General features: G+C 46.5%; 1 protein-coding gene across 1 annotated transcript; it reads left to right on the top strand.

Annotated features, from left to right (window-relative positions):
* Window positions 1-6502: 6502 nt before the first annotated feature.
* LOC139112002 (transcriptional regulator ovo) lies at window positions 6503-26220 on the top strand. The gene is made up of 10 exons (XM_070672735.1): window positions 6503-7050; window positions 19132-19553; window positions 19933-20434; window positions 21082-21649; window positions 21798-22075; window positions 22181-22380; window positions 22749-22886; window positions 23054-23353; window positions 23547-23705; window positions 23887-26220. The coding sequence occupies exons 1-10, from the start codon at window positions 6894-6896 to the stop codon at window positions 24001-24003; spliced, it is 2841 nt and encodes a 946-aa protein (XP_070528836.1). The 5' UTR covers window positions 6503-6893; the 3' UTR covers window positions 24004-26220.
* Window positions 26221-26824: the final 604 nt, after the last annotated feature.

Genomic DNA, 26824 nt, shown 5'->3' on the forward strand with positions numbered 1-26824 from the left:
AAATTAAAGTAGATTTATAAAGATTCGCATTTTGCAATAAGAAAAAAAAATTTTTTAATCACCCTTAAAAGGGCCTGAAACCAAGACATAATTTTACTTTCGATTTAGTGAACAAGGGAATATGTCGAAATAATGCAAAATAATAAGTAACGCTCCTTGAACGATCCTTATAATTTCGTATAAGTTTGACAAATATGAGAAATTGAATTACACGCTGCTGCGAATGCTTTCCTCCTTTCTCTACGTGCGAGAGAAAAGACCTAGGCGAATAAATTTCGGATTTCGCGGCGATGGCGACGGTGTACGTGCAGCTTCGTTCTCGCGCGCGGGAGAGAACGCCGTAACCCCGAGAACCCGCGAAGGCGAGGCCGATGAATGCGCGGCGATGAACGGGAAGGAAGGCGAGACGCGTACACACGCTTCTGACCTCAAGAAACCGGCACGAGGGAACGACGAGGAGGAGGAGGAGGAGGAGGAGGACTTGCCTTCGCGAGAGGAGAAGAGGGCCCTCTTTTTTCCCCTTCCCCCTTTTCCCTCCGACAACGGGTTGGCGAGGATCCAGCGTACGTGAGCGAACTCGAGGACTCTGCGCGGTTTCTCCTCTTTGACTTTTTCCTCCCCTTCCCCGCCGTTGGGACGGCGGGGTCGACGGCGAGGGCCCGAGAGTATACGCGATAGTCGTCAAGAGACGCAGGAAACTGAGAAAATCCCGAGATAAACAAGCGACGGGTAAATCGAAACTACGTATAAGGCGCTTAGTCTCCTAAGACTCGCTTATTTGCTAGTTTACGGATAAGAAAAAAAAAAAAAAAGTTACGTTTTATTACGCGATTATGTGGAATTGCAGGAGGATTTCGCGGATAAAATTACGTTGTTATTATTTTACTTTAATTATGTAGGCGCAACTTCCGCGCACGCAAGTTTTTGTTTGTTCGTTGTTGCCTCAACGAGATAATTCGAGTGAGATATAAGCAACGCGTCTTACGGATATAATATTCATTTACACTTGACGACGGAGAGACAATTTAACGGGGCTCGGCATCCTCGCGATTCACTAGGATGCCGTAGCTTCTCAGGCTTCTTGCTCGTCGGATATTTTCCAACGCGAGGTTATCAAATCTCGCGTGCGAAGGTTGGCCGGGGGAAGAGCTTGAAAGATCGACGATTACGCGATTACGTGCCCGATTGCGTTTTCCCAAGGTGCAAAAATCATGCGACTGAGCGCGCGACTTATTTTTTTTTTTTTCTCCTTCCTCGATCGACTCCCGAGCCCAGCGCGCAAATACGATCCTAATCGCGCAGAAATGACACACCGACACCCGCATGAATATTCGCGATCGACGTTTAGCAGGAAATCCGCCTCATTATCATAAACACAAAAACCGAGTCCTCAATTGCGCCTGACGTTCTTGCCGATCGCGAGGACGGAGTCGCGCCTCTTTCTGACGCACTCGAGCGCTCGGCGACGGTTACGCATAATTAGGACGTAATGGAGCCAGCGCAACGAAGCGACGAGAGAACAGGGAAACGAGGAGCCTGCGGCCCCGGTCGAAGCCGCGCGAGATCGATCCACGCGGCGGCTTGGAAAAATGTATCGTCGTAACGCGAAGAACCTGGGGCGCGAGCGAAACGACAGGTTTCCTTCGCTTTTCCTCCACCTTCCATCGGAAGAAGCCCTTAATTGGTCAAGCCAGTCGCGCGGGAAGCATACGGGACCCAGAGAACGTGTCTTTGCGCGACGTGTACGCCACGAAACTTCGGCACGCATGCCCTCGCGTGTCGGAGCGCAAACGCATGATCCCCCTGTCGTAATGTAGAGAGGCAACAAAGAACCCTCTCGCGTGCCTCGAGTTCCGGGACACGCGGCGCGGCTTGCCCGCGGTGTGGCGAACGGCGAAAATGCTCGACGTTACATAACGCGACGAAGTAAGAATCGAACTTGATACATTTATCTTGATTGTTGCGACAAAATGGTCCATTTTCGAACGGTAAACCGATGAATCGCGACGTCTCCTCTCCTCGCGATCGCTAGCTTGCCCGCGGCGCGCAACACGTACTTGAGAGATCGCGAGCGTCATCGGGAAGGGATTAATTATCGCTTCCGCCTGTCGAGCGTGGTATGACGGAGCGACTAACGCGATTACGGCAACTGTTACCTCATTAGGATTTATAAATCGCCGCTTGATAATGCGAACATCTAGCAAACCGCCGTCGCGACTCATTGTCAGACTTCCCCGCGGAGAGTTCAATGCGGCGTTACAATGCGGCGTCATGTGCGCGGGTACTCTCAACCGAATGCCGTAACGCGCGGCGAGTGATTTGAGGTAAGCCGCGCGGAGCGCACCTGCCGTCTTTTCTTCGACGTCTAGCGCGCGTTTTCAACGCGCGAGTTACGTTAACGGTATACCGATCTTGCGACGGGCATTACTTGGAAATCGCGTCCCGGCCGAACCGGCCCGTAATCGTCTCCCAATTATTCGCGTAAGAGCGAGCGCGGAATTTCGACTTTCTTGCGCGGAACAGATGCATTCTCACGGCGAGGAACGTTTTCTAATTAGCTACTATTACAAGATCCCGTAGAAAGCACTTTAGTTGAAAATCAAAAGTGTATTGGGACAAAAATAGTGAGGGGAAAAAAATCGAGTTGTATAGGCAGATGGGCTTAAATATCCATAAAAAGAGAATTTTTGAGAGATGAAAACTCTGCTATTCAAGACAATAGAATTACGTGACTCCAAGTGCGATTTTAATTAAATGACTTTGAATTTGAATCGGGCAGTCGGGACCTCGCGTTTCTTCGAGAAAGATTCGACGGCCGTTTTCATCGCGAGATGCACCGCGTCGGAAACGTTCGATGCCCCTTTCACCTCGATGAGGAGCCTCGCGAGGTGGGTCTTCCCTCCGCTCGTTCCTTCCGAGTCGATCGCCCGACCGGATTGGAAGTAGCGCGGGAGAAAAAAAAAAAAAAAAAAATCTCTCCGGGATTACGTAAGACGGCACGTACAGCGGGGCTGGCTTCAAGTGAAAGAGGCGGACGACCAACGACCGGAACTAGCGAGGACAGTGGCACTGAACTCGCGGCGAGGGAGAGAGGACGATCGGGACACGTCGACGACGACGGGGACGCGAACAGCGTCGGAGCACGTCGCGGGGAGAACGAGAGGAGACGAGCCCGCCTTCCGAGACTAATGATAGTCTGGATTTTAGTGGCTCGTAGCATCAGCTGCAATACGTGTAATGACGATAATAATAATAATGATCGTAATGACGACGGCCGGTCCCGCGCGCGATCCACCTCGTCCGAGAGTCTTTTCTTTTCGCTAGGATCGCGGGAAGGGGATCCGACATTACACGTAATCGCGCCGTTTAACTACCCTGACGTAACCCGATGCGAGAGATCGAGCGGCACAAAGAGATTGCGTCCGTCGTGGATACTCGAGGCAGACTTTTACGTCGGATGCGATTAAAAGTGTGGACTTGGCTGTATTTTGAGCGAAGAAACGTAGGAGCGGATCCAACGATGTCACGAGTGACCGGCTCACGTGGGGGAAAGTTGTCCCTTGATTACGTTGTTGTTACTAATATTTTCCTAACCGTGCACTTCCCGGTTGTAAAAATTTATTGACTCGGCTCTGAGATTTTTCCGGGTCGACGTCACGCTGTGCTGGCACCCTGCTCTCTCAGGGCAACGAAGGTATCTCCCAAGGCACTTATTCCCGCACCGCTGGCCCCGATGACAAACAATTGAACGAGACGATTTCAGCCAATTCCGCCGGGCAGCGCCCGTTCAACGCAGGTAGTTGCGCGTGCGGACGGTTTACTCCGGGTGAAATTTCGATGCGTGAAATCCGACGCGTCTCTACCTGCGTACTCTTATTGTCTTCATCGAACCGAGCAACGTAAGCGTCCCCGGGCGAAACTAGTTTATACCTTATAATTACAAAATAAAAGGAAAAAAAAAATTGCTTCTCTCTAATTAAAATGTCGCATATATCGAGGGAAGGCGGTTCAACTAGATATATTGGGTGTCGAATAAGATGCGGATCGAGAGAAACGGAATGGAATACGTGCTCGTCCGACGCGATCGCGACTCGCGATATCGCCGCTCGTACGCTTCTCCGTCGGGAGATACGTAACAGTTGCCCCGTACCCCGTTTAGTAACGTAGCTTCGTCCGCTGCAACAATTCCCTCCCTCCCTCCCCGCCTCTCTTCTCACCTGCACCGTAAAACGTTTGCACGAACGACTGCGAGCGAGCGAACCGCGTGCGCCTGCCGTTGCATAAGTTCTTCTCTCCTCGCCTCGATCCCGGCCTTGACTTTGACTTTGACTCTTGATTACGATCACGACCGCGACCAGCGTAGCGGCGGCTGCCGACGTACGACACATAATTTCGCAAGACGCGTATGGGCGGATAGATACCTCCACACCTCTTCGGTTACCTGCGTTGCATCGCGGCCGAGTGACTGCGAAACTGATGCACGTCTGCGCCGCGCACGCGAGTCGCAGATATAACTCTTGAATCCGTCATTCGCGTTTCTCGGGGTTCTCATCGACGACTTCATTTAATCTCGGGGAGGCAGAGGCGAAAAATTTATAATTGTTATTGGAATTATTGTTGAATTTTAATTAGAGATTTTTAACGACTCAAATACTGTTGAGAGAGAAAAAAAAAAAAAACATTAATAACTATACGAGATCAAAAAGAAATCTTTTATCTTTTTCTTATTAGCATATTTAAAGCTTAATTAACAGATATATTTAAATCGATCAAAGATTTAACTCTGCCGCACGCAAAGAATGTTTTATGCATGATCAGCAGATAGATAAAGAGGAAAAGAAAGAGAGAAAGAGAGAAATGAAGGGGAAGAGAAATCTTGAAAGAGATAAATAAGGCACTAATCTCTTCTTTAGACTTTTACTTTGCTCCTGCCCTTCACGTCTAGTCAGACTAAAAGGCATGCAATCGCGGCAATTTACTTTTTTCTTTTTCTTTTTTTTTTTTCTCTTGAATTCAAAAACTATCATTATTTGTGTATCTCAATTAATTTTATATTACAATAATAATTGTGTACAAAATTTAATTGCAATTGGTTTTGCACAACGATCGATGTTGAGTTTTGTACTATTTGTATTTATGTGATACAACCTCCGAGATCGTAAAAAAAAATCTCGGAGGCGTTTTGATCACGCTTCGAGATCTCATCTAGGGGATACTTCTTTTCCCGTGAAGAGGGTCGTATAAACGTTCTCGCTCTTAAAAAAATTTTTTTTGGTAATCTCCGGTAAAGATCGAAAGATAACTCGTGCTAAACCTGCGAGCATAACTCAATGTCGCCATTCGGATTGAAACAAATATTTGGTCTCGAGGAATCTTGATGCTTTTCCGAAAGCTGTATAATTTCTTTTGCTAGAGAATTGAAGTTTCCTCAATCAGTTCTTTAAAACGTTCTTTTAAATGAATAAATGCTTCTTTTTACAAAGAAAAAGATGTGATTATATGTATATGTTTAAACGTTGCAAGAAAAATTTTTTTCTTTTATTTAATACTTAAATATTGCTCAAAAAAAAAAAAAAAAAAAGAAGTATTTGCTTCGTAACTCAGCGAAAAGCATCAAAGGCGAGATGAGGCGACGTGAACAAGTTCCGGTTACTTAATTCACGGCTTTCGACAGGAATGTAGAAGACTGGTGGAGGAAAGACGCGCGGAAAAAAAAGGAAAAAAAAAAATAAAGAAAGAATTGATTACCCGGAAACGTGTTTAGCAGTAGAACTAACGTTAATTCGATCGAAGGTACGACCGGCGACAGGAACAACTAGTTCCCCCTGAGAAAAGGAGGAAGAAAGAAGGGAACAATGCGGACCCTTAACTAGAAAGAAAACGGGGACTCGAGGCGAGCTCGGCCAGGGTATGTTCACGTACGATGCTCCGTTACACGCATGCGCGCGCGTCGGAAAGAGTCCTCATCTCCGAGGACTGTAGGCCTTGGTTCGAATAGTCCCGCTGGCTGGCTCGTGAAGCCCTATGGTGGGACGTGGAGGAGGACGCCGGGAAATAGTGGGGGACAGTCAACGGGGTCCGCATGCATTTTGCGTCGGTGACGAGGTTGTGGGGAGGCGAGAGAACCGGAGACGGTGGACGGCAAGGAAGAAAGAGGGGCTTACGGGGCCCTCACTGCTGAGTTCACTTACTCGCGGACTCAGTAGCTCACGAGAGGCCGTGCGGTTGAGTTTTCTCGAGTCACCCGGATACCCCGTTCACGGAGCCGCTCTCGACATAACTGTAAATTTGTCAAGCGAGGGCGAGTGATAGACGCGAATGAACCCCGCGACCGGAACGCGCGCACGCCGGTCGGATATTCAGTGCTTCGCTCGCGAGTGACCCTCGAGTCGCGTGTCCGGAAAAAAGAAAAAAAGGGAGTTGGCTGGGCTCTTGATTTCCTTCGGAAATGCCGACAAATTTCTCACGCGATCGGTAGGCCCGCCAAAGGAATTCTTTTTTTTTTTTTTTTTTTTTTTTTTACCGGACGAGACCATCCCGGAGTCTCTGCGCCGAATTTTCGCGAGTGGTCGGCTTGAAACGCGGAGCAGGACAGGTGACGATGAGTCGTGGTGGCTGGGACCGCAACAGGTGGATCCGATAAAGCTCGCCGTGATTCTTTGCTCGCCGTTGCGACCGCTGGCTCGCCAAGTACTCTCAAGTATGACAATATTGTGCGCGAGATCGCACTAACGTGGTTTCCATCGCGTTTCGGACGTGTTGTTCTCGCTTTGTTGCGCCGCGACCGCGATCTTGACTGCAACGCGGAGTAGCGTGGCGGCCTCACTTACCACTTCGATGTAGTGGTGGTGCTAAGTGACAACGTGGTGCATCGCTCCCGACTTTAAGTCACGATGCCAAAGATCTTTCTGATCAAGAACCGACTGCACCAGCAGCAGCTGCGGTTACTGGAGTCGCAGCATCTCAGCAAAAGTCCACCTCTCGGCAGCGGCAAGGACAGCCCGCTTGGCAGCTCGGAGCCGTTGAGCCTCATCGTTAACAAGGATCAATGTAAAGCGATCTTTACCTACAACCAAGTTGAATCGGTCTAATTTCGGCGACTCCCAGGTCTCGAAACTCTTTTGTGCTAAAATGTTTATCTCAACTTACAGCGTGGGAAGTAAAACTCGTCGAAATTATACCGGTTCTCTTGGAATTGTCTCTTAAGCTGCTAATTTTAATTCTCAAAAGCTATATATATTCAGGAGAAGTCACGTTAAATTAAATTTCACCCAAAAATATTAATATTTTTCACACAAAATCCGATCAGACGTGAACAAAATTCATATCCGGTTTTATCCAATAACATATAATTATTATTTCTTTTTTTTCTCAGGGATATTTTTCTCGATTAACAACTTTTTTGATTCTTTCGACAAATATTTTCCACCGTTTCTCTTTTTTTTTTTTTTTTTTTTTTTTTTAACTTAATACATAATATGCGAGCGAATCCAGAATGATAATTCAGTCGAAATAAAAACAACTTGAACATTCAGTCACTCGCTGCACAGATAAAGTAAAATAATTAAAATGTTCTTGTAATTATATTTAATAATAGGCAGGAAAAAAATTTTCGGCTAGATTATTTCGAGATTTATTTATAGATTTATTATAATATCACCGGTCAGGCCTTAATTAATTAATTAATTCGACCAATTAATTCAATCGGACGAATTACGGGACGCATAATGTTTACTTGCGTCGTAATTATCGATAATCACTGTCTGGGATTAAAATAAATTTTTACGCGCGCACGCACGAGCGAGATAAATATCTACGTGGTATTAAATCGCGGCCAAGACTTTCGCGTATCTGTATGATGCACTCATTAACGGGAATAAACGAGGGATGAATTAATAATTGATGCGCGAAAGAACTATCTTAATTTTTTTTTATGCTCGAGCAATTCGATATGTCGATTATCGGATCGTTATGGCGATTGCGTAAACCACCGTGAGGTAAAATTAAGATACCGATCTCGTAAGTTCAATCCGTAATACGCAGATCGCAGGAAAGGTGCGGTCTCGTTGTCTTCTCCTTCATCGACCACCCTTTTCACGGCCGAGCGAGAGCGCGCGTAAAAGCGGGAGGGAGAAAAACCGTCCTAAAATGTTACACTTGTGCCGCAGGTGCGCTCGTACTTCTGGCTACAGGTGCGATCAGAAATTCCCCGTACTTCGGTCGCCCTGCGTTATCGCGTAGACGCATTTGCGGGCTCTTTTTTTTTTTTTTTTTTTTTTTTTTACTTTGAGCGAACCGCATTTATGTTAATTGCTCATGCGGTACGCGTATTTTCGACTTGTCGCGCAGTTCCCGCGAATTCGGTGTCGAGCCCGCTTCGCGTCTGACGATGAGCGAAAAAGCACGTCGTTTCCCTCGAGAATCCCTCCACCCTTACCGCCGGTTGCGACGCACGTGATCGCCTTTTTCCCGTCGCAGCTTCTGTGATTCATTCGCTGGGTGTGTTTTTCCCTCGTCGTGCTCTATCGTAATCAGCGGTACCGTCAATTACAATGCGGAAGAGAAAAAAAAACCATCTCGGCGTTTAGTAACGGTGACCTTTGGCAGTCGGCGAACTTATCCGCGCGCGCGCCACGTGCAGTTAATTACACGAGCAACTTAGCGCACGAACGTTGTGTGTGCGCGCGCTCGCGCGATTGCATAATGACGTTTACGTCGTACAAACGGTTTCGTCGAAAACAACGGTCATCCTTTCGCGCGTCAGTCGCGCCGATGGAGAAACGGTATAGCGAGTGAACGGCCGTGAAGCACAATCGCGATTTATCCAGCGCGATGAGTGCCGCCAATCGATCGAACCGAGGATTGATCGAGCTCGCGACGACAGGAACTACCGAAAAGGGAGATTTTGCACCCGAAGGGCACAACGATCGGTCTTGTCGCGACATTTCCTCGCGATTTTACTTCCTTTACCCTTGCGCCGCTAAGTCCCCAGGTGCACTTATCGTTATCGCGACTCGTTACGTACGTAATGACTTTTTCGTCGTCTCCGGCGGCTGTAAAGATAAAACCGGGGTTAGGTTAATTGCGTGAAAATTGCGTTAGGCCAATCACCGCTCCTCCGCAGCTTGGTTACATAATTCAACCCTGATTTTTCGTTCGGAAGCCTATTAGTCCTCGGGCGACGATCTAGTGCTAGTCGATCACGGGTGGAACTTTTACAACGGGATAGTGAGTAGTTGAGACCGAATGCAGTCCTAAAACTGGTTTAGGAAAGAGTGACCGGGGCGGCTTCTTCTTTATTCCTTTTTTTCTTTTTTTTTTTTGTGCGCACGTTCTCGCTCCCCCGTCGTTTCTCTCTCTCTCTCTCTCCCCCCCCCCTCGCCTTCCCATTTTTGATTCTCGTTTTGCGTCAGGTTCCTGCGCTCACGAGGCCACGAATGATGAGCAAAATGTGGTGTCGACGGCCTGTTACTGGTTCTGCGCGATCACCGTTGTCGCAGGTGCACGAAATTTTTTTTTTTTTTGGTCCCTTCCTTTTTTCTCAGCCGGTGTTTACCATTAATTATATATGTTAATTAAACATTTATATTATACGGAAGCGATTTTATTCTTAATCCGACGTTATTCCGAGCTTCGGCTGCCTCGGTACCTCGTCATAATCGCCGTTTTTTCTTCTTTTCGGTGCCGATGCAGCCGCTCAATTAACGCGACGGCGACCAATTAGGTGATTCATTCGGCCCTCTGAAATTAATGGGTCGCGCATAAATCGATTCATTAGACGCTTAGAAGCTCCTTTCGCGGCGAGTCGCGACTCGCCGCGATAAACATCGTTATCCTTGGCGGGATGAGAGGAGGAGAATTCATGTGCGTGCATCGTCGCGCGCCGGGAGATCGTCGATACGTTACGTAAACCGTCTTCTGCGTGCGTACGTGGCATTAAATTTATTTGCATTTTCCGCGTTGCCGATCAAACGGAATCCGGACTGACGCGAGATCGTCGCGATGGCGCGGGCTTTTCGCATAACGTTTCCCTGCACCGTGCTACGACTTGACGTGCGTACGCGCCGAACTGGAGACTTCGATGCTCGCTTGAGTGATGCCCCACGCCATTCGAGCGGGGATAACATTTTTCTTCCTCCGACGATTCTCGTTTGCACGGAACGTTCCCGCGGACACGTTTGCGCGCTATAAAAGAAGAAAAACAAACCGTATATTTTTATATATTTTTTTTTTTATACAATTAGTAATTCTTTTCGTTCTTTATCAAAGTAAAAGAATTAATTTTATAGAATTGCACTTATTTTTATATCATCAAAAAACTATATAGTTTGCAAAATTATTCTATAGTATTAAATACGAGTTTAACAAATGTTCGTTAAAGAACTTTTAAAATTTTTCTTCTCGAAACGTAAAAATGATATTGCCTCCTTTTTCAATTTAATAAATGAGATACTACGTGTCCGCAGAATCAATCGACTTGTGTAACACGGTGTCCTATATCGCGCGAACTTGGATGCCTCTTTGATGGATTCACGGCCGCGGTGGCCTTAAAACAGTCGAGGCGACGGATTTATTCTTATCGCGAATGTTGATGAGTTTCGTAGTTGGCATTTGGCGTGCTCGTTGAGCAACGGAACGCCTTTCGTTAGAACCGCGGGAACCTTCGGTTTCGCGGGAAAGTTGCGCAACGCGAGTCACAGCTCATGCTCGCTGTCAGTGATCTCTGCGACGGCCAAGGCAACTGTGTCGGCATTAGAATCTCGCCGTGGCACGCAGCGAGAAACGGTAGAGACTGGATAGAAGGACGTAGACCGACCGAGAGTCACTGTCTAGAAATTCAACAGTTATACGGAACTCTTCTCGCACTCTCCCACAATCTTATCGAAAAGCAATCAAATTTGCGCAAATTTACTCAAGCTTAAACCTTTTACTCTCGCGTCATTCTTTTTCTCTGCATGTGTCGTGTAAATTATAAAAAATCGGGGGCTTTTGAAAACCGCTTGCATTTCCCGTCCGCACAATTTCGTAAATATTTCGATCGGCACCTCTTCTACCGGATGTGCGACCCGCGAATTTTTCATTTTCTAAACGACGTACTACTTTCAACGAGCCCCGTGCAGCTCACTTGGATTATTTATTTGCGCTCGTACGATTCTTCGCTTAACCGCGAGAATTTTAGAATGCGGCCGGTCGTTCCTCGATCGCGACGTCACTATGTATGAAGCCTGTGGCGACGCGATGCGTTTTATGCAATTGCGGTGCGACGCACGCTCATTCCACTTAGCCGATGGCCGCGCCAAAAGAGGATCGCACTGTCGCCGTACGTGTGGAATGCGTTAAATTCGACGCGACGAAGGGAGCTGGCACAGGGCCGGTTCGACATGTCCTGCAGAACAAACCGGTAAAATTTCTTGAGAAGCTTTGGTCGCGAGTTTCGGTCGTTATCGTTATCGTCTTAAAAAAATATTCGTTCAAATTACGTCACGTCTCTATCTCTTTACATAAATTTTTATTGATTCTGGTCTTATATATATAAAAAAAAATTATTTACGTATAATATCCTTAATAATTTTTGTTAAAACCCCACGATAAGGAAAAATTTCAAAATTTATATTTTTTCTATATACGTTATCGGATCGATTTTAATTCTAACGAGCGATATGTTCAAGGAGCATCGAAGTAGATGTTTTTCAATTTATACCGATCTATTACGAAGTGGCGTTTGAGTAAAAGTAAATTCACAGTCTTTCAACTTTAACATTTTGGTACCGGCATATCTAACGATAATTGGACAACTTTGAATTTTTGTTAATAACATTTTAATTATGACGTCGAGGATTTCGAGGGCTCGCGTTTGGATGCACGAGAGACAAAGGGAGGAAAAAGATTCCTCGGAAAGTAGCGGCCGCTGACGCGTCGCGACGCGCATATGTACCGCGCGCGGGTAGATAAATACTGTTACATCCAGTGCACATACGCGCTTTAACTGTCGTTGACACGCAGGTAATCGCGCTCAGTGACGCGCACCTGTTGCACAGGCTAGTACACCAGGATGTGCAGTCATTGCGACGAATTACAATGCATCGCCCGTAAGCCTCGCCATGCGTGCATGCATGTCTAATCGTACGTACGTACACGCACACGTACGCGTACGTGGCGATTTCGCATAGGGGTACAGGGGCCTTCGCAATACCGTGACGTACGTTAAAAAAAAAAGGAGGCGTGAAATTAATATCCGAACAAATTTTCGTGCGTACAGTTACCGAACGTAAAACCGTCACGGAAACGTAGACGATTCATTCCGATCTCCGCGCTTCGTTGATCCGTGAAAACGTGTATCGGCGCGGCGGATTTTTCCTTCGAGTTCAAACTACGGTGGCCGATACGAATTGAAGAATTTTATCGTCCCCGGGATGCGAGCGCGAAGTGCGTCCCTGCGGGTAAACGTAAATCTTGCGGAACACCCCGCAGACACGTACGCCGAGGTCCGCCGATTGAAACGACACCGGATTTCTCAGCGCGCGCCCGGGAACAGGTTCGACTCGTCGTTGAAAGCGCCGCGAGCAGGTACACCTCGTTGCGCACACATACGCAACACACCCTTACGCGGAGGACGATGAGTGTACAGCGGCGGCGGGCCGGCGGCTAATGGCGCAAGAGGGCCGTGACCGAAATTCTTTCCGAGCAAGGGGGCCAAGTGCAGAAGAAAAGAACGTTCAGCGCGATAAATCTCGCTCTACACCAGGCGCTAGCGAATCGGCCACGTTTGCCTCGCGACGGCAAATTATCTGCGGGCTATTACGGATAATAACGTCTATCCAAGCGCTGCTCCCAGTCTCGGTGGAAAACCGTCATTCTGTAATCACGACGCCGATTACGGAGCGTGGGTAGAGCCGTGAACGCGAAAGTTCCTTTTCTCTCGTCGATGAAAAAATTTATTTCAATGCCGCTGCTGCTGATTGTTGCGGCACCTGATCTGACTTAACCTTCTTCCCCGAATCGTAACAACCTCTGTTACTCCGATGATTTATTACGCCACAAAAATTGCAATTCTTACCCCGCTCGAGTCTTTGCGGATTTCGAATAAATCTAAAGCCAAATTATTATATAAAAATATATTTTTATTTTGACTTTCAACATTTAAAAAGTGTATACATGGTTTGCTTTGCGGAAAAAAAAAAAAAACTTAACGGGTTTTTTAATCCAACGAACAATTTTGACTGTCGATCCTGCATAATTGCGCTCGAGCTATTATTACCAAATGATGGCGTAGTTTGTGGTTTAGCGCTCTGACAACGGCTGACCGAATGACACCGCTCAGTCGCGACGATTTTGCCACGGTCTCTGATCCCGGCCATTTGGAAAAAAAAAAAGAAAAAAGAAAAAAATTCCGCTCGAAATACCGCGAACAGAGACACGGTCAAGGTATAGTTTCGACAGCTCCACCGTTTTCCCCGCTATTTTAATTCGAGGGAGACTTCTCGACAGCGCTATTTTATAAATTAAATCTTAATTGCTTCGAATGAAAATTACAGATGGGATTAATGCTTTGATCGATTTAATCGGTCTCTCATTTAGTTCGATAAGCAGAGTCGAGATAACGCTCGTGATTTATATACCTTTAATCGTCTTGGATTTTTCACGTTTCCACTTCGGATGAGACTTAGATCGATTTATAATTCCCGAGATAATTGCCCGCTCATTATGTAATAGCGAACGCAAAAACGGCGTTATACAACCGACGATGAGTTATGCGAATAGTTGCGTATCTACTTGAAATCACGAAATTACGATAACGCTTATACAGTAACAGTATCCATGCCGTTGTGCTTTTTCAACATTGAGAAAATGGTTGTCGAATCAGCGGTGGTTCGATAGCGATTTCCAAACTACTCGACAAAAAATTAAAAACTTAATTAAGCTTTTAAAATTAATCGAAGACGCTCTGTCGCAGGGTATCGGTGTGCTTTTTAAACGGAAAAAGGTATCGACGCTTTCCTTCAAATGACAATCCCTATAAGAGCCCAGCCAGGGTCGATCTCGGCGTTTGCTGTGCGATCTCCGGCGACACGCTCGACCGGACCTGCACCGGTCTTCCCCCCTTGATGCACCGATCTCCTCTCACCTCTTCGTCCTTCCTGTCCGGCTCTCGGGCGCGAATGCAGCGATCGAGCAATGTTTCTTTCTTTTTTTTTTTTTTTTTTTTTTTAACTTTTCGCCGAGTGCCAAGGACGAACGAGAAATGCCCGTCGTCGTCGTCGGCTTACGCCACGATCTCCCGCTCGTCCGTGGAAAGGACTCTCTGAAGCGTGGCGTTGCCAAGGCATAAACGTGTGCGTGTTCACATGTGTGCCTCGCAGCTTCTAGGAAGCACGGAACTCGTGTACGATGCACCGCTGGACGCATCGTGGATTCGTTCCGCCGCTGCGCCGGAACGGGAATCGCGGAGGAAAACGCAACCACGACCGGCGCGAGTGATTCGTCTGTGATAATCGGGATTGATAAGGGACGGAAAAAGCTTGGGAACGATAAACCGCAAACTGGTCGTACGTAAGTACGCGTGAAATTAACGCGTTGGTTTAATTTAATAGAATTACGGTCAGCGTTGTTTAACTTAGAAATTTAAAAGCATCAGTTCGAATTGATAATTATAGTTTAATTATGAAAATTTATTTTTTTTTTGTTTTAGCGGTAAATAATATTTAAATATGGCTTTATAATCCCTTAAAATGCGTACTAATAATTCGCACTTTGTAATAAAAATGCGCATAAAATCGCATGTTTTCGTATGCATACATCGTACATGCATCTCGACTACAAGTAACGTAATTTTCACGCTTGTTCACATAATTTAATGCGTGCTTTCTTTGTGTTCTGGGAAAGAACGTGGGCACTACGTTAAAAAAAAGAAAAAAAAAAGAAAAAAAACAAGGAGAGATAAGTAAAATTACGCGAACGGTAAGCAGTAAAAATCCCACGCGAAAAGTGTACAATTACATCATAAATCGTGTGATCTTTACACACCTTCGCATAATTTTGCACATCTCTGCAGGGTGTAGCGTTAGATACTCTTCTTCAAATAGCACGCGCTTAAATCGTTGGTCTTTGAAGTCCTTTTTCACAACCAACAAAAAAAAAAATTTATTTGACTGAAAAATGAGAGACTGCTCAAAAGTGTCAGAAAATTATAGGCGGAACTACGTTTTTCTTGCAGTGCTGTTTTTGCTGTACGAGACGGCACAACGCAGATTCCTCCGAACATGGAAGCGCGCGGATTTCGCGCAGCGTGGAGGAAACACGCGCGCGTGCCCGCGTTCGCCACACGTGCCCATTACGTAAAACGACCAAGCGACCGCGTATACGGTGTCACCTTGCTGTCCACGTCGGCTCGACCCACGCACGGTACCGCTACGCAAACGCTACGCAGATATCGCGCGCGGAGGCATCGGCAAAACCATGCGTACAGGACGCCGCACTTTCTCGCGATCTTAGACGCATCGCGCTCGAACGCGTTGCTTCCCATCGCGTTCTTACATCGAATCCCTTTGCGTATGAGCCTGCCGATTCGGCGCGTCAATCTCGGATGCAGGTATCGACGGTTATAAATAAAATTGCAAGGAAAAAGTAAACGTAAAAAAAGAAAAAAAACATTTTTCTGATACATAGACGGGAATAAATAATTTTATATTATCGTTTTATTATTTCTTCCGCAATCTCGGTGAAAAGAGGAAAACGTCTCGAGAACGAAGCGCAAAGATTCAAGAAAACTCGCAGGGCGTAAAGCGGGGTCCGGGTTCGGCTGGAGATCCTGTTTGCGAGTTTCCTCGCGGTCGGTGCATCGCTGGGTCTTACGCCTTCGTGGTAATATCTGCTCGATCGAACGAAACGGCGCAGCTTAGCCGACCTACTTACGCCCGACCGCTCCCTGCTCTCAAGTCCTTTTTTCAGGTTTTTCCTTGCCTTTCCTTTCGGCTAGCGCACCGCGAACACGGCAACGCGCGCACCTTTGCCGAGTACTTATCGCGCTTATCTGCGTGCAGACCAGAAACAATATGTCGAATGATGGAGTAATCGACGTTCCAATATGTATATGTATATACAATATATATATATATATATATATATATATACACATCTAGAACGCGGGATTTACGGATCGCAATAAACGTCACAAAGCGAATGTTTTATCGTCGGTCTTGAGAAACTGCCGGGAAGCCTTGATAAACGCCGAAGACTCGAGCTACGTAATACTCTCATCCCGGTGCACCGCGGACACAGCCATTATTTGTTACACTCTCTAAAGCAGGGCAATGTCGATGAAACGAAATGCAATTTCTTTGCCGTCAACCTGCCGTCGCGGAAGATGTGTCGTTTAAAGTTTACGCGACGCTCGGAAGTCGGCCCCGGAACGGAGATTGGTTTAGGCACGATGGCAATGACCCCGGGGGCCTTGCATAGATCAGGAAGCGCTCGTTCCAGCACGCGCTCCCCTGCGTTTTGCGCTCGGAAGCTGAGCTAGCGATTCGGCATCCGGGCATCGATCTTCTTCGCTCGATCGCTCTCAAGGCACTCCGTTCCGTGAGCGGCGCATTCGTCTCAACGCCCTTTCGATCTGGCTGGCGGCGGCCACGACGTCTGCCCGAGAAGACCAACGTCTTGAAAACTTTTACCGACGTACAATATAACTCTATACAAAAATATTTTATCGAGCTTTCTTATGCGTATTTAGAATCAAAAGTACTAATTCGTAAAGAAGAAAAAAAATAAGAAGCGAAAAAAATTATTATTTGGAAATAATATTTAAGAGATTTGTTTGAAAGAGCGTAATGAAGAGGCTTGCAGGTAAATTTATCATTTAATTATACCTAGAATCAACTCGGATTGCAGTGGGTCCCGCATCTCAAGTCCCGATTTACCGGAATTTTCTCGGCGTGTCCGATCCTCCCGACCGATCTCTCCGCTTCGTCTTCTACGCTCCCCGCGAGCCAAGCCCGCTCCTCTCTCGATTCCGACTCGATGTACCGGTTCTCATTTCATTTTCTTTCTCTCTCTTTCTCGTCGTCCGAAGGGGAAAGAGAAGCGAAAGGAAAAATGAGAAAGAGGGGGCGCGGAGACCAGCGCGGAACAAACGGAGAACAGGCGGAGGGAAACCGGACGGCGAAGCGAGCGCGGCGATGGTATCGAGGGCCCGGTGGGAAAGAGAAAGAAAGTCAGAAGATAGGCAGAGGCGTACATTGGTACCCTGGTCACGACGATTGCGCCGCAGGTATTTATAGCGCGACCGAACCTGTTAGGGGGATTTGGTCAGAGGAACTCACGCACGCATGTACGGGCGCGTGTATGCACGCGGCGCGGTTCCCTCCACCGAAGGTTGCCCGACGAACGGAACGCCATTTTGGTACCTCGCCGCGGCGGTCGCTACCTTTGGGGGTTCTCGGGCCCGTGACGCAAGAGATTGCGCAAAAGATGTCGTTAGGCGCCCCGTCTAACTCGTAATTTCGAGGTCGAAATCGCCGCCGGACGATTTCGAGCTCATGGACGAGTCCCCGAGAGGTTCGAGAAAAGATCGTCCTCCTCGCGAACGCCGTTGGGGATTTAAATTTCACGTAACCAAATTTCAAAGAGAGAGGCTTTTGATTTTCGTGGACGTCTCTCTCTCTCTCTCTCTCTCTCTGTCCCTTTCTTTAATTAAACCCTCTGTTTATAATCCCACTAACTTTCTTACTTACGTGCATCATTTTCTGATAATTGTAGCGTTAAGCCCGCGGTACTTATATCAGCGAATGGAGAAATGAAGACGTACGATAGCACGTTCGAAAAGACTTCTTTCTTTAAGAAATTTTCCATAATGACCTCAGAATAAAACGCCGTGGCCTCGCGCAAGTAGTTTCCTAGTTAGCGCTTCAATATGATTATACGTACAGTGTCCTCGTGCACGTCGAAAAGCACTCGACGAGTTTCGAAAGTCGAGAAACCGAACTCAATAATAGCAGATTGCTTTTGTAATCTTATAAAAAAAATAAAAAAATATATATCGTGACGAAAAAATATAACAATTACAAAAATCTGTTCTCAACAACTATTCTTCGTTTAATTCTGCATTGAAAAATAGTTTCGTTAACTTGACATTGTTTGTTAAGGGACAAATTTTTTAATTTTAACGTCACAGTTGAAGTTTTCGAATTCTTAAAAAAAAAAAATATATATATATATATATATCAATAGGAGGAGCCGATCGACAACGGTGATCGGTTGTTCGCTGGTCAAAGACAGTTACTCGCGCTCCGAGAAATGCTCGAGGACCGAGAAGAGAAGCGGGATATCACGTACGCCGCGCGAAGGACAAGCGTACGGCGAAGCGAAGCGAAGCGGCTGTAGTCACCATACGGTACCTGCGAATCTTCAAGGCTGCTCGTAAATTCAGACGAACGAGCGAGCGGGCTAACCAACGGTTACGACCGTCACCGTCACCATCGCCGTTGTCCCGGTCCCGCGGCATTACGTATGCCTGGTCCCGATCGGAGAACATATTTAATTCTCGTCTCATCTCGCGTCACGTATCGCCACTCGAATCCACAATTCGACGTTAAAGCGCTAAATCGCACTCGAGCCTTGAGTCAGGTTTCGTTCAAATTCCAACGGTCCCGTGTTCATTGTACGCCGTACCGAAGAAAATTGCCAAGGAGAGTGCAACGGAAGCAAGGTTACACAGACCGAAGCAAGGCATTTCTGCGAAAAACGCCTTCGTGCTTTATTTCTCTTCGCAATTTTCCTTTTCGCCTAAATTCCTCAGTCCGTCTTTAATAAGAGTTTCTAGAGTAGGTACATTCGATAACGTACCTCTTTAGTAAAGGAAAAAAAAAAGAAAAAAGAGAATTAGTAATGAGTGCTCAACGAAATTTATTCATCTAGTTGCTCCAATTAACAGCGCGCAGGGAAATATATTTTTAACTGCTTAGGAATAAGGAGAAAAAAAATATTCTGCAAATTTCCTCCCTTTGCACAATTTGTAGCCCATAATTATCTAGGTAGAGGGAGGGAAGGAGCAATAGGGTTCAGGAAATAATGACTTTCGTTTAGCACGGTGTCATGAGATTTTAACGGAGGTCTCGCATTTTTGTTTGACAATAGATCGTGACAAGACTGATGATGATCGTGCAACAAGCCCGGAATCCTTTCCCAGCAGCAGTCCAGCCCCGTCGCCGTCGCCGCCGCATCCGGCGAGCAGTGCGCCCAGTCCCACGCCGAGAAGATTTATCTCGAGCATCCTCGGCGGTGATGTGCCGTACGGCAGCAGGCGCCACGTGCTCACTCGAGCGGAGCGAAAAGAGTACAGCAGCCCGCCGATAGCCTCGGACGATCCTCCGCAATTTCTGTCCAAGGCGGAGAGGATAGCGCTGCCGAGGCCCCAGACGCCGCCAAAAACGCCGCGCGTCGAGCCACCCACGAGAGTCTCGGTGATCCAGAGGGTGCCGCCGCAAAGCACCTCCAGGAAGGAGGAGAAGATCGAGATCGAGAGAATCGATCCGATACAGGCGCCCGAACCGGAACAGGTAAGCTGGGCACTAGAAAAAAAAATCACGTCTCTCTTAGGCGCGTTTCAACGCGAGATTCTCGTTTGCGAACGGCGCGCTGTGTTTAGAATAATTGCACATTTTTTTTTTTTCCAGCGAATTAAAGCGTTTCGCGTACTAAACAGAAAAATAACTTAAATTTGGAACATATTCGAGAGGGCACGAGTCTGTTATTAAGCTGATTCAGTCACGCCTCGTTAATCTTGACAGGATTTCATTAATCTTCTCGCGCAACGTTTCATGCATTATGTATACCGAACTGAGGAAAATATTACAAGTAAAAAAAAGAAAAAAGAAAAAAAGGACTTATAACATATATAGGATTATGATAATGAGCTGACATAATCAACAATTTCAGGAGCAGCCGATAGACTATGCGGTGCCGAAACGAAAGGAGGAGGACGAGGAGAAATGTCGCGATGGCGCGATGGCGGCACGCAGCCCCAGTACCTCGATCTCCAAGTCTCTGCTGGCCGTCAAGCTCTCTGGGTCTCATCAGGTGGTGCAAGCGGCCGCGGGGCACGGCAGGTCCTCGAACTCGGGCAACTCTTCCAGCGGTGCCGGAGGTGCCGGAAACTCCTCGCCCTCGTCGAACGCCGGCGGCGGTAACGGCGGCGGCGGAGGTGCGATGATCGGCGGCGGATGCGGAAACGGGGCGATGATCGGCGGTGGAGGGAGCGGCGGCGGCGGTGCCTTGGGCGGGGGTGCTGGCGCGGGGGGTATGCCTCCTGGCGGAAACGGGGGTCGCGGTAACTACGGCCCGAGCTCGCCGCCGACGGGATCTCTGCCACCGTTCTACGAGTCTCTGAAGGGCGGCAATAATCTTGCGAACTTCGCTAACCAGTACAACAGTTCTCAAGGTACATACTCGGTCTTATCTCGAGGCGAACCTTTATCGTTTCTCTCATTGAACAAATGTTAATAACTTTTTAATTGATTTCTTTTGTCGATAATTCGATACCTTTTTATTTTATTTTATTTTATTTTTTTTTTTTTTTTTTTCAACGTTACGCATATTTTCTCGTTTGTTAATTTCTTAATTAAATTTAATGTTTAAAATTTGATTATAAGAATTCTTTTCTTTCGACTTACATATCTGCTTATGTATCGCCTAGTCGTAGAAATAAATAGAATAGGATGTTTCGATAGATGTAGATATTGTGTACATTCGTTATTTCGCGTTTGAAGAATTTTCGCCGTTTATAGTCAGTTCTAGTTTGGATGTCAGGGAGCGATTTATTAATTTCATCCATGCCTTACGAGGTCATAATCGTGCGTCCCACGTACGGGCGTGTCGTGCTTCGAATTATCTTGTTTAGTATCTTTTGTAATTTTTACTCGTTAGTTTTCTTCGCGTACATTTTATTTTACATTTGCTGTTATCTATGCAAGACTTTATATCGTGTTTTAAGGAATTAAATATGAAAATATATGGTATGCATGTGCAATATGAAGTTACAGTTGGTGAAATTTACAGCACGATCTTTAACCGTTCATGCCGTTTCAGGAAACGCGTATCTCACGCCATTGACGGCCGTCGGGATCGACTGCGACACCGGGCAACAAGACAACTCTCAGCATGGGCAGTACAACGCGCAGGAAGGCAAGCAGTACTCTCTCCTTCAGAACGTTTGCGCAAACGTTTGCGCGTCTTACGGCCTAACGTTCAAGGAAGAAGAGGAGGAGCTGGCGGGCTACAAAATTCAGCCGAACGATCTGCTGTCCGCTCAGTATGGCACTTACGACGTCACTGACACGGGGATGATGGTCGACATGGTGACCGGCACCATGGTGGTAGATCCGCTGCAGTTCACCGCGGCGACTCTGACCTTTAACTCGCCGTCCGATCACACGGCGCTCCTCGAGACGCTTAGCGACGCGGCGGATCTTCTGCTGCCCAGGCTGCAAACCGAGGACGGCGGCAGCGATCTTCTGGAAGAGTCGCTGCATTCACCTGCCTCAACGGGCAGCAGCGGAATCGGACAGGACGCCGGCCAGATGACAACTCCCGTCGAGCCCAGCGTCGATCCTTTCCCCGAGCACAGCATGGCCTTGACCAGAGGCTTTGACACGAGGTGAGCTCGATTATCGTGAGAAACGCTCGCGATTAACTAATAGCTCGCTGTTCACTTTCACCGCAATCGTAGGGCGAGTCTATGAGCGGATTGTGAATTTCTATTGCGGGATCGAATAACACCCTGAACTCTGCTTTTTTTTCTTCAGACACTACACGACTCCGCAACACTTCAACGCGTCTAAGCTCGCAGGATTGAGCTATGCGGCCGGCGAAACGAGCTACCAGTCGCTACAGAAGGAACGCTCGGAGCTTGGGCTGCACGTCAATCAGAATCATCAGCATCAACAAGAGCAGCAGCTACAAATTCAAGTTCAGTTGCAGCAGCAGAAGCAACAGGCTACGTCGCCGCATCAGCAGCAACAGCAGCAGCAATCGCAGCAGCAACACCAAAATCTTCTGAGTCCCGGATTAAATTTTAACAATGGTAATTATCAGACGGGCTTAATGACAGACTTTTAATTTATCTACGTATTTGTTAATCCGGAACGGAAAAGTTACCCATTAACCGTTTAATTATCTAATCTCGTAGGTTTAGAGATAGACTCCGGTAGCAGCGTAGGCGGAAGTCTGCCCAGCCCCGGTACCGCGAGCTGCTCCTTGGACGGCGCCTCAACCGGCACTTCCCCATCGTGTGGACTGGGAGAACACGCGCACAGTCCAGTAGTATCTCCAACGACGGTTGCAGCTCAAGCCGCCGGATCGGTAGGCGAACCACCGCTCTCGCAACGGGTCGGTGTACTTCAACAGAGGGTAAGGGGCCCAAATTGATCCAGGCAAAAGCATATAATTTTTTCGCGACTTTATCGCCCGGAAGCGAGATCGCGTTGGCGATCACTTCGGGATATTATTTACGACACGATCCACGGGTTTCTCGATGCCCTCGACTCGGTCGAGTCACTCGAGGAAGCTCGTAGATCAGTTTCAGCCGTAAGATCGGTTTACGTACAATGAAGAGACGATTAAAAGTGGATCGTTAATTCCCACTCTCGCGCATATTATGCAATGCTCAGTCAATTTGAGTGCTTCATCCGAATGTCATCTTCCAATCGCCACGAAAAGCACAATGAGAGTTAACGTGTCTTCTCATCGGTTCGTAGTTGGGTTTACCGAGCGATTGTCAGCTAGAATTTGTTAACGGTGGTCACGGCATAAAGAATCCTTTAGCCATCGAGGGTCAGAGGCAGGCGGCGGCCACTCGAGATGAAGAAAGAACCAATCGCACTCCGCCTAGCAAGGTAACGCTGCTTTGCGAAAGATTGCGTTGAGCTTGCGCAATTGTCATTACTAGAAATACGCCAGTGACGTAACGAATCCGTCGTGTATCGAATCGCTAAGCCGACGTCGTATAGTTTGCAAGAAGTCGTCGCAGTATAGTCAATCTTCGATTTTCTTTGCTCGATAGGACGACGATCCCAATCGCTTCACTTGCCGCGTGTGCAGCAAGAACTTCAGCCTACAGCGACTCCTCAATCGCCACATGAAGTGCCACAGTGACGTGAAACGTTATTTGTGCACATTCTGCGGGAAGGGCTTCAACGATACGTTCGATCTCAAAAGACACACGCGGACGCACACAGGGGTACGGCCTTACAAATGTTTCCTCTGTGAGAAGAGCTTCACGCAACGGTGCTCGCTGGAGAGTCACGGCCAGAAGGTTCACGGAGTTCAACATCAATATGCGTACAAGGAGAGACGCGCTAAGGTAAACCATTCACTGAAAACATCTTTTAAAAAAGACACGATTAATTTTTTTACTGTTATTAATAAATTTACCTGTTGAATATTACATTAAAATAATATTTTGCATGTATTTAAGATTCTAAGATTATAACTTTAATTATTATTTTTTTTTTTTTGTTTTAATAATAATTTATTGTTTATACATTTGTTTAAAGATGTACGTTTGCGAGGAGTGTGGACACACGACGCACGAGCCAGAGGTGCACTATCTTCATCTAAAAGAGCAGCATCCATACAGCCCGGCGCTACTGAAGTTCTACGACAAGCGGCACTTCAAGTTCACCAATAGTAACTTCGCCAATATGTTGCTCCAGGTGGGCACAGACTCCTCGTAGACGCTATATTATACGTTGAGTCACGTAGGTAGAAGATAATAGGTAGAGCGTTGATTAATCGACGGTCTGATGTAGGGAGGCTTCGATACGCGAACGAACAAAACAAAATACACAACGCGGTATACAAGAACAAATTGTTCTTGTTGATGTAACTCTTCAGGGTGGCCTGTTGCAACGGGAGTCGCGGAATACGGACAGCTGTGGCCTCGCAGAACGACGAGAGACGACCTCGAAGAGCAGCGATGCAGCACATCAACAGACTACGACAGGCTTCTAGATCCGATGCGAACGAGATTCCGGGAGCGAGATAAAGGGAAATAAGGAGAGAAAAAGAGAGAGAGGAAGATTAATCGCGCGTTCATTCTTCAATTGGACCGACGAAGGAGAGTGACGATTCGCGCGTAAAGTACCTGCAAGTGACCCTTGTTGCGGTGACGCTGGAATAAACATCGAAGTCTGGCGACAGGATCCGATTGAGAAATTACGTAGGATCCGTGACCAATTGACTCCTGCCGCCTTAAACTCACGGTTAGAGGAAGCGGAGGCTGAGGAAAGGCGAAGGCGAAGGATGATCTTCTTGCGCACATATGGTATCTGTCTTATAGCGTCTCGCTAATATGTTAAAGCGAAGTATGATCAAACTTGCATATTATTGCTTCTTTCTCAATTCGGTAAGAAAGAAAAGTACTGTCGTAGCGTTAGTAACGTGTTACTCTAACAGTGAAACGTCCGCGTTAACAAAGCGTTTCCGAGTTTCGACATCGGCGTGTCGGACTCCAGCGTTCGCTTTATAGAATGAAATAATTCCAACGTGCGCGTGATAACGCTATAAAATCTCGCTTTCACCCACTCTATCGGGGATAGTTTTTCAAATTTTCTTTCTTAGGGTATAGTTATACTTTTAGCTGCGTAACAAATTAATTTTAAAAAATCCTAGAACTGATAATACAGGATAATGCATGGGATGTACGTATGCGTATGCATCATATATATATATATACACACACACACACACACATACATGTACACAATTACATAGCACATTACGGCAAATGTAATTCTTAGATAAATGTTAATAGCGTAGACCAGAGGCGTACGCGACATCGAGTAGGCCCAAAGACTCGGACAGAACGTTTCAGGAATGCCGATCGTTCTCGGCGAACGTGCCGAGACGGGAAGACGAGTGCGATCACACGGAAGACTTTTTTTTTTTCTCAGAGATAAACGGCGAGTTACGTTGCTTTTCGACTCGACGGGTAAAATGGGGTTCTTGACGTCGCGGTCGCCAGTGGGTACCTTCGATCGCGGTCTTCGTTTTGAAACCTCCATTGTTCTCGAGCGATCAGGGCACCGGAATCGAAGGAATCCGCGTCGCACTATCATAGAAATAGAAGCTCGGCGCTACCGGCGTTGCAGTAAATAATTATTGAGGTCCTTTCGTTAAAACAAACGTTCGCCATTAATTATTAACAATTGTGTCCGACTTGACTTTAAAATCAATTCTCGGAAAGGAGATTGCACAAGCTGATACTCGTTACGGCAAATCGGCACGTCGATTATTGCGTCAAACTTCCATTATCGTTATCCTCGCTTTTAATTATTTTTCTAAATGTCGGTAGCATATAGGTATATACATACATACATACATACATACATTTAAACAGTACTCGTGTAAAGTTCCCAACCGAAGTGCACTTTGGGTAATCTGTGATATGATAAGAGTAGCAAGACAATCCACTCTCCTTCACGCACCAGATTTCGTTTCTCCGTTCTCTTGCGCTTGCGATTCTCTTAATTATCTTCTTTTTTCAGGGTCAGGTGGAAGGGTAGATAAGGGTAGGAGGGCACGCATCGTCGTATACACGTGCACGTACAGACACACATACACACACATGCACACAAATACTCACACAAAACGGGATTTCGTGCAATTCTAAGGTGGTAGTACACGGATCGGGCGGCCGATCTATTCCGCCCGGTCCTTTTCGTCGTCCGCTCGTGAGATTTTCAAAACTCAGGGTGCTCGAAGACGGCTTAAAGCCCATCTACGAGGGCACCAGAAGTTTATAATCCATTGAAACGTGGTAGTCGCGGCTCTTCTCCATCTTTTCCTTTTTCGCGCAACACAATTTGCCTACCGGCTTCTTCCATTGCTGCGCGTATATTTGTCGGTGTGACAATCAAGAAAGTTGCATGTAAACGGCAGGATCATTCGCATTTCCATTATTTCGAAGCCCTACTCTTTTGTATTTATTTGTACTATAGGTCAGATAATCTATTCTAGAGTAATTGGTGTACATATGTACATAGAACTGCCTACGCTGGCACGCGGGTGGCTCGAAGTTTATCAAAGGGATACAAAGAGCCCAGCGTCGGCGAGCGCGAGAAGGCGTAAAGCGCGTACATAAATGCGTCACTTATTTGTAGAGCTCGTTTTTTCTTTTTTTTAACTTTTGAAAGTGTTAATTATATATATATATATATATATATATATATATATATATATATATATATATATAATTATTAGACACATATATTGTTTTGTTATACATGTCAAAAAACGTAAATTGCAAGTGCTTGTTTGCGAAATCTACGACGAGATCTAATCGAACTGCTAAGTAAACGGTAAAGCAAAGGGATTCGTTTTTCTTGCTTTCCCGTCGATTCTTCTCTTATTAATAATTATTCTAGTTCGACACGGAAGGCGCACGAGAAAAGTCTTGACGATTTAGTTCTCAGTAAATTCACTTCGTATCGCAACATCGTGTACGAGGCCAATATCCGCTGGCCTATAATATGTATATTTATTTCGTCGTATTTTTTTTTTTTTTTTTTTGGACTGTTAGTGGCGCCTTTCGGTGGATTAGAAAATGCGTTTGCGGTAACAATTATGATTACTGTACATAGTTGAGAATCCAGAGAAATTTATATGCGTTTAGAACTAAGTTAGATTGACGGAGAAGAGCTACACACGTTTTAAGACTAACAAACGATTGCCGGGCAGTTTGCTATGCGTGAAAGGGTGTAAGAAACTGTATGCAGATATATTTGTCGTTATAGATCAGAAAGATCCGATCTGGAGGTGCGTCTCTCATTAG

Source organism: Cardiocondyla obscurior, linkage group LG26, assembly GCF_019399895.1.
Source record: "Cardiocondyla obscurior isolate alpha-2009 linkage group LG26, Cobs3.1, whole genome shotgun sequence".
Lineage (NCBI taxonomy): Eukaryota > Metazoa > Arthropoda > Insecta > Hymenoptera > Formicidae > Cardiocondyla > Cardiocondyla obscurior.

Bases quoted from the DNA above. Each gene is read 5' to 3' on its own strand.
- LOC139112002 (XM_070672735.1), top strand. From the start codon at position 6,894: ATGCCAAAGATCTTTCTGATCAAGAACCGACTGCACCAGCAGCAGCTG. The intron at 19,554-19,932 runs GTAAGCTGGGCA...CAACAATTTCAG, and splicing joins AGGCGCCCGAACCGGAACAG to GAGCAGCCGATAGACTATGC. The intron at 22,076-22,180 runs GTAATTATCAGA...CTAATCTCGTAG, and splicing joins CGGATTAAATTTTAACAATG to GTTTAGAGATAGACTCCGGT.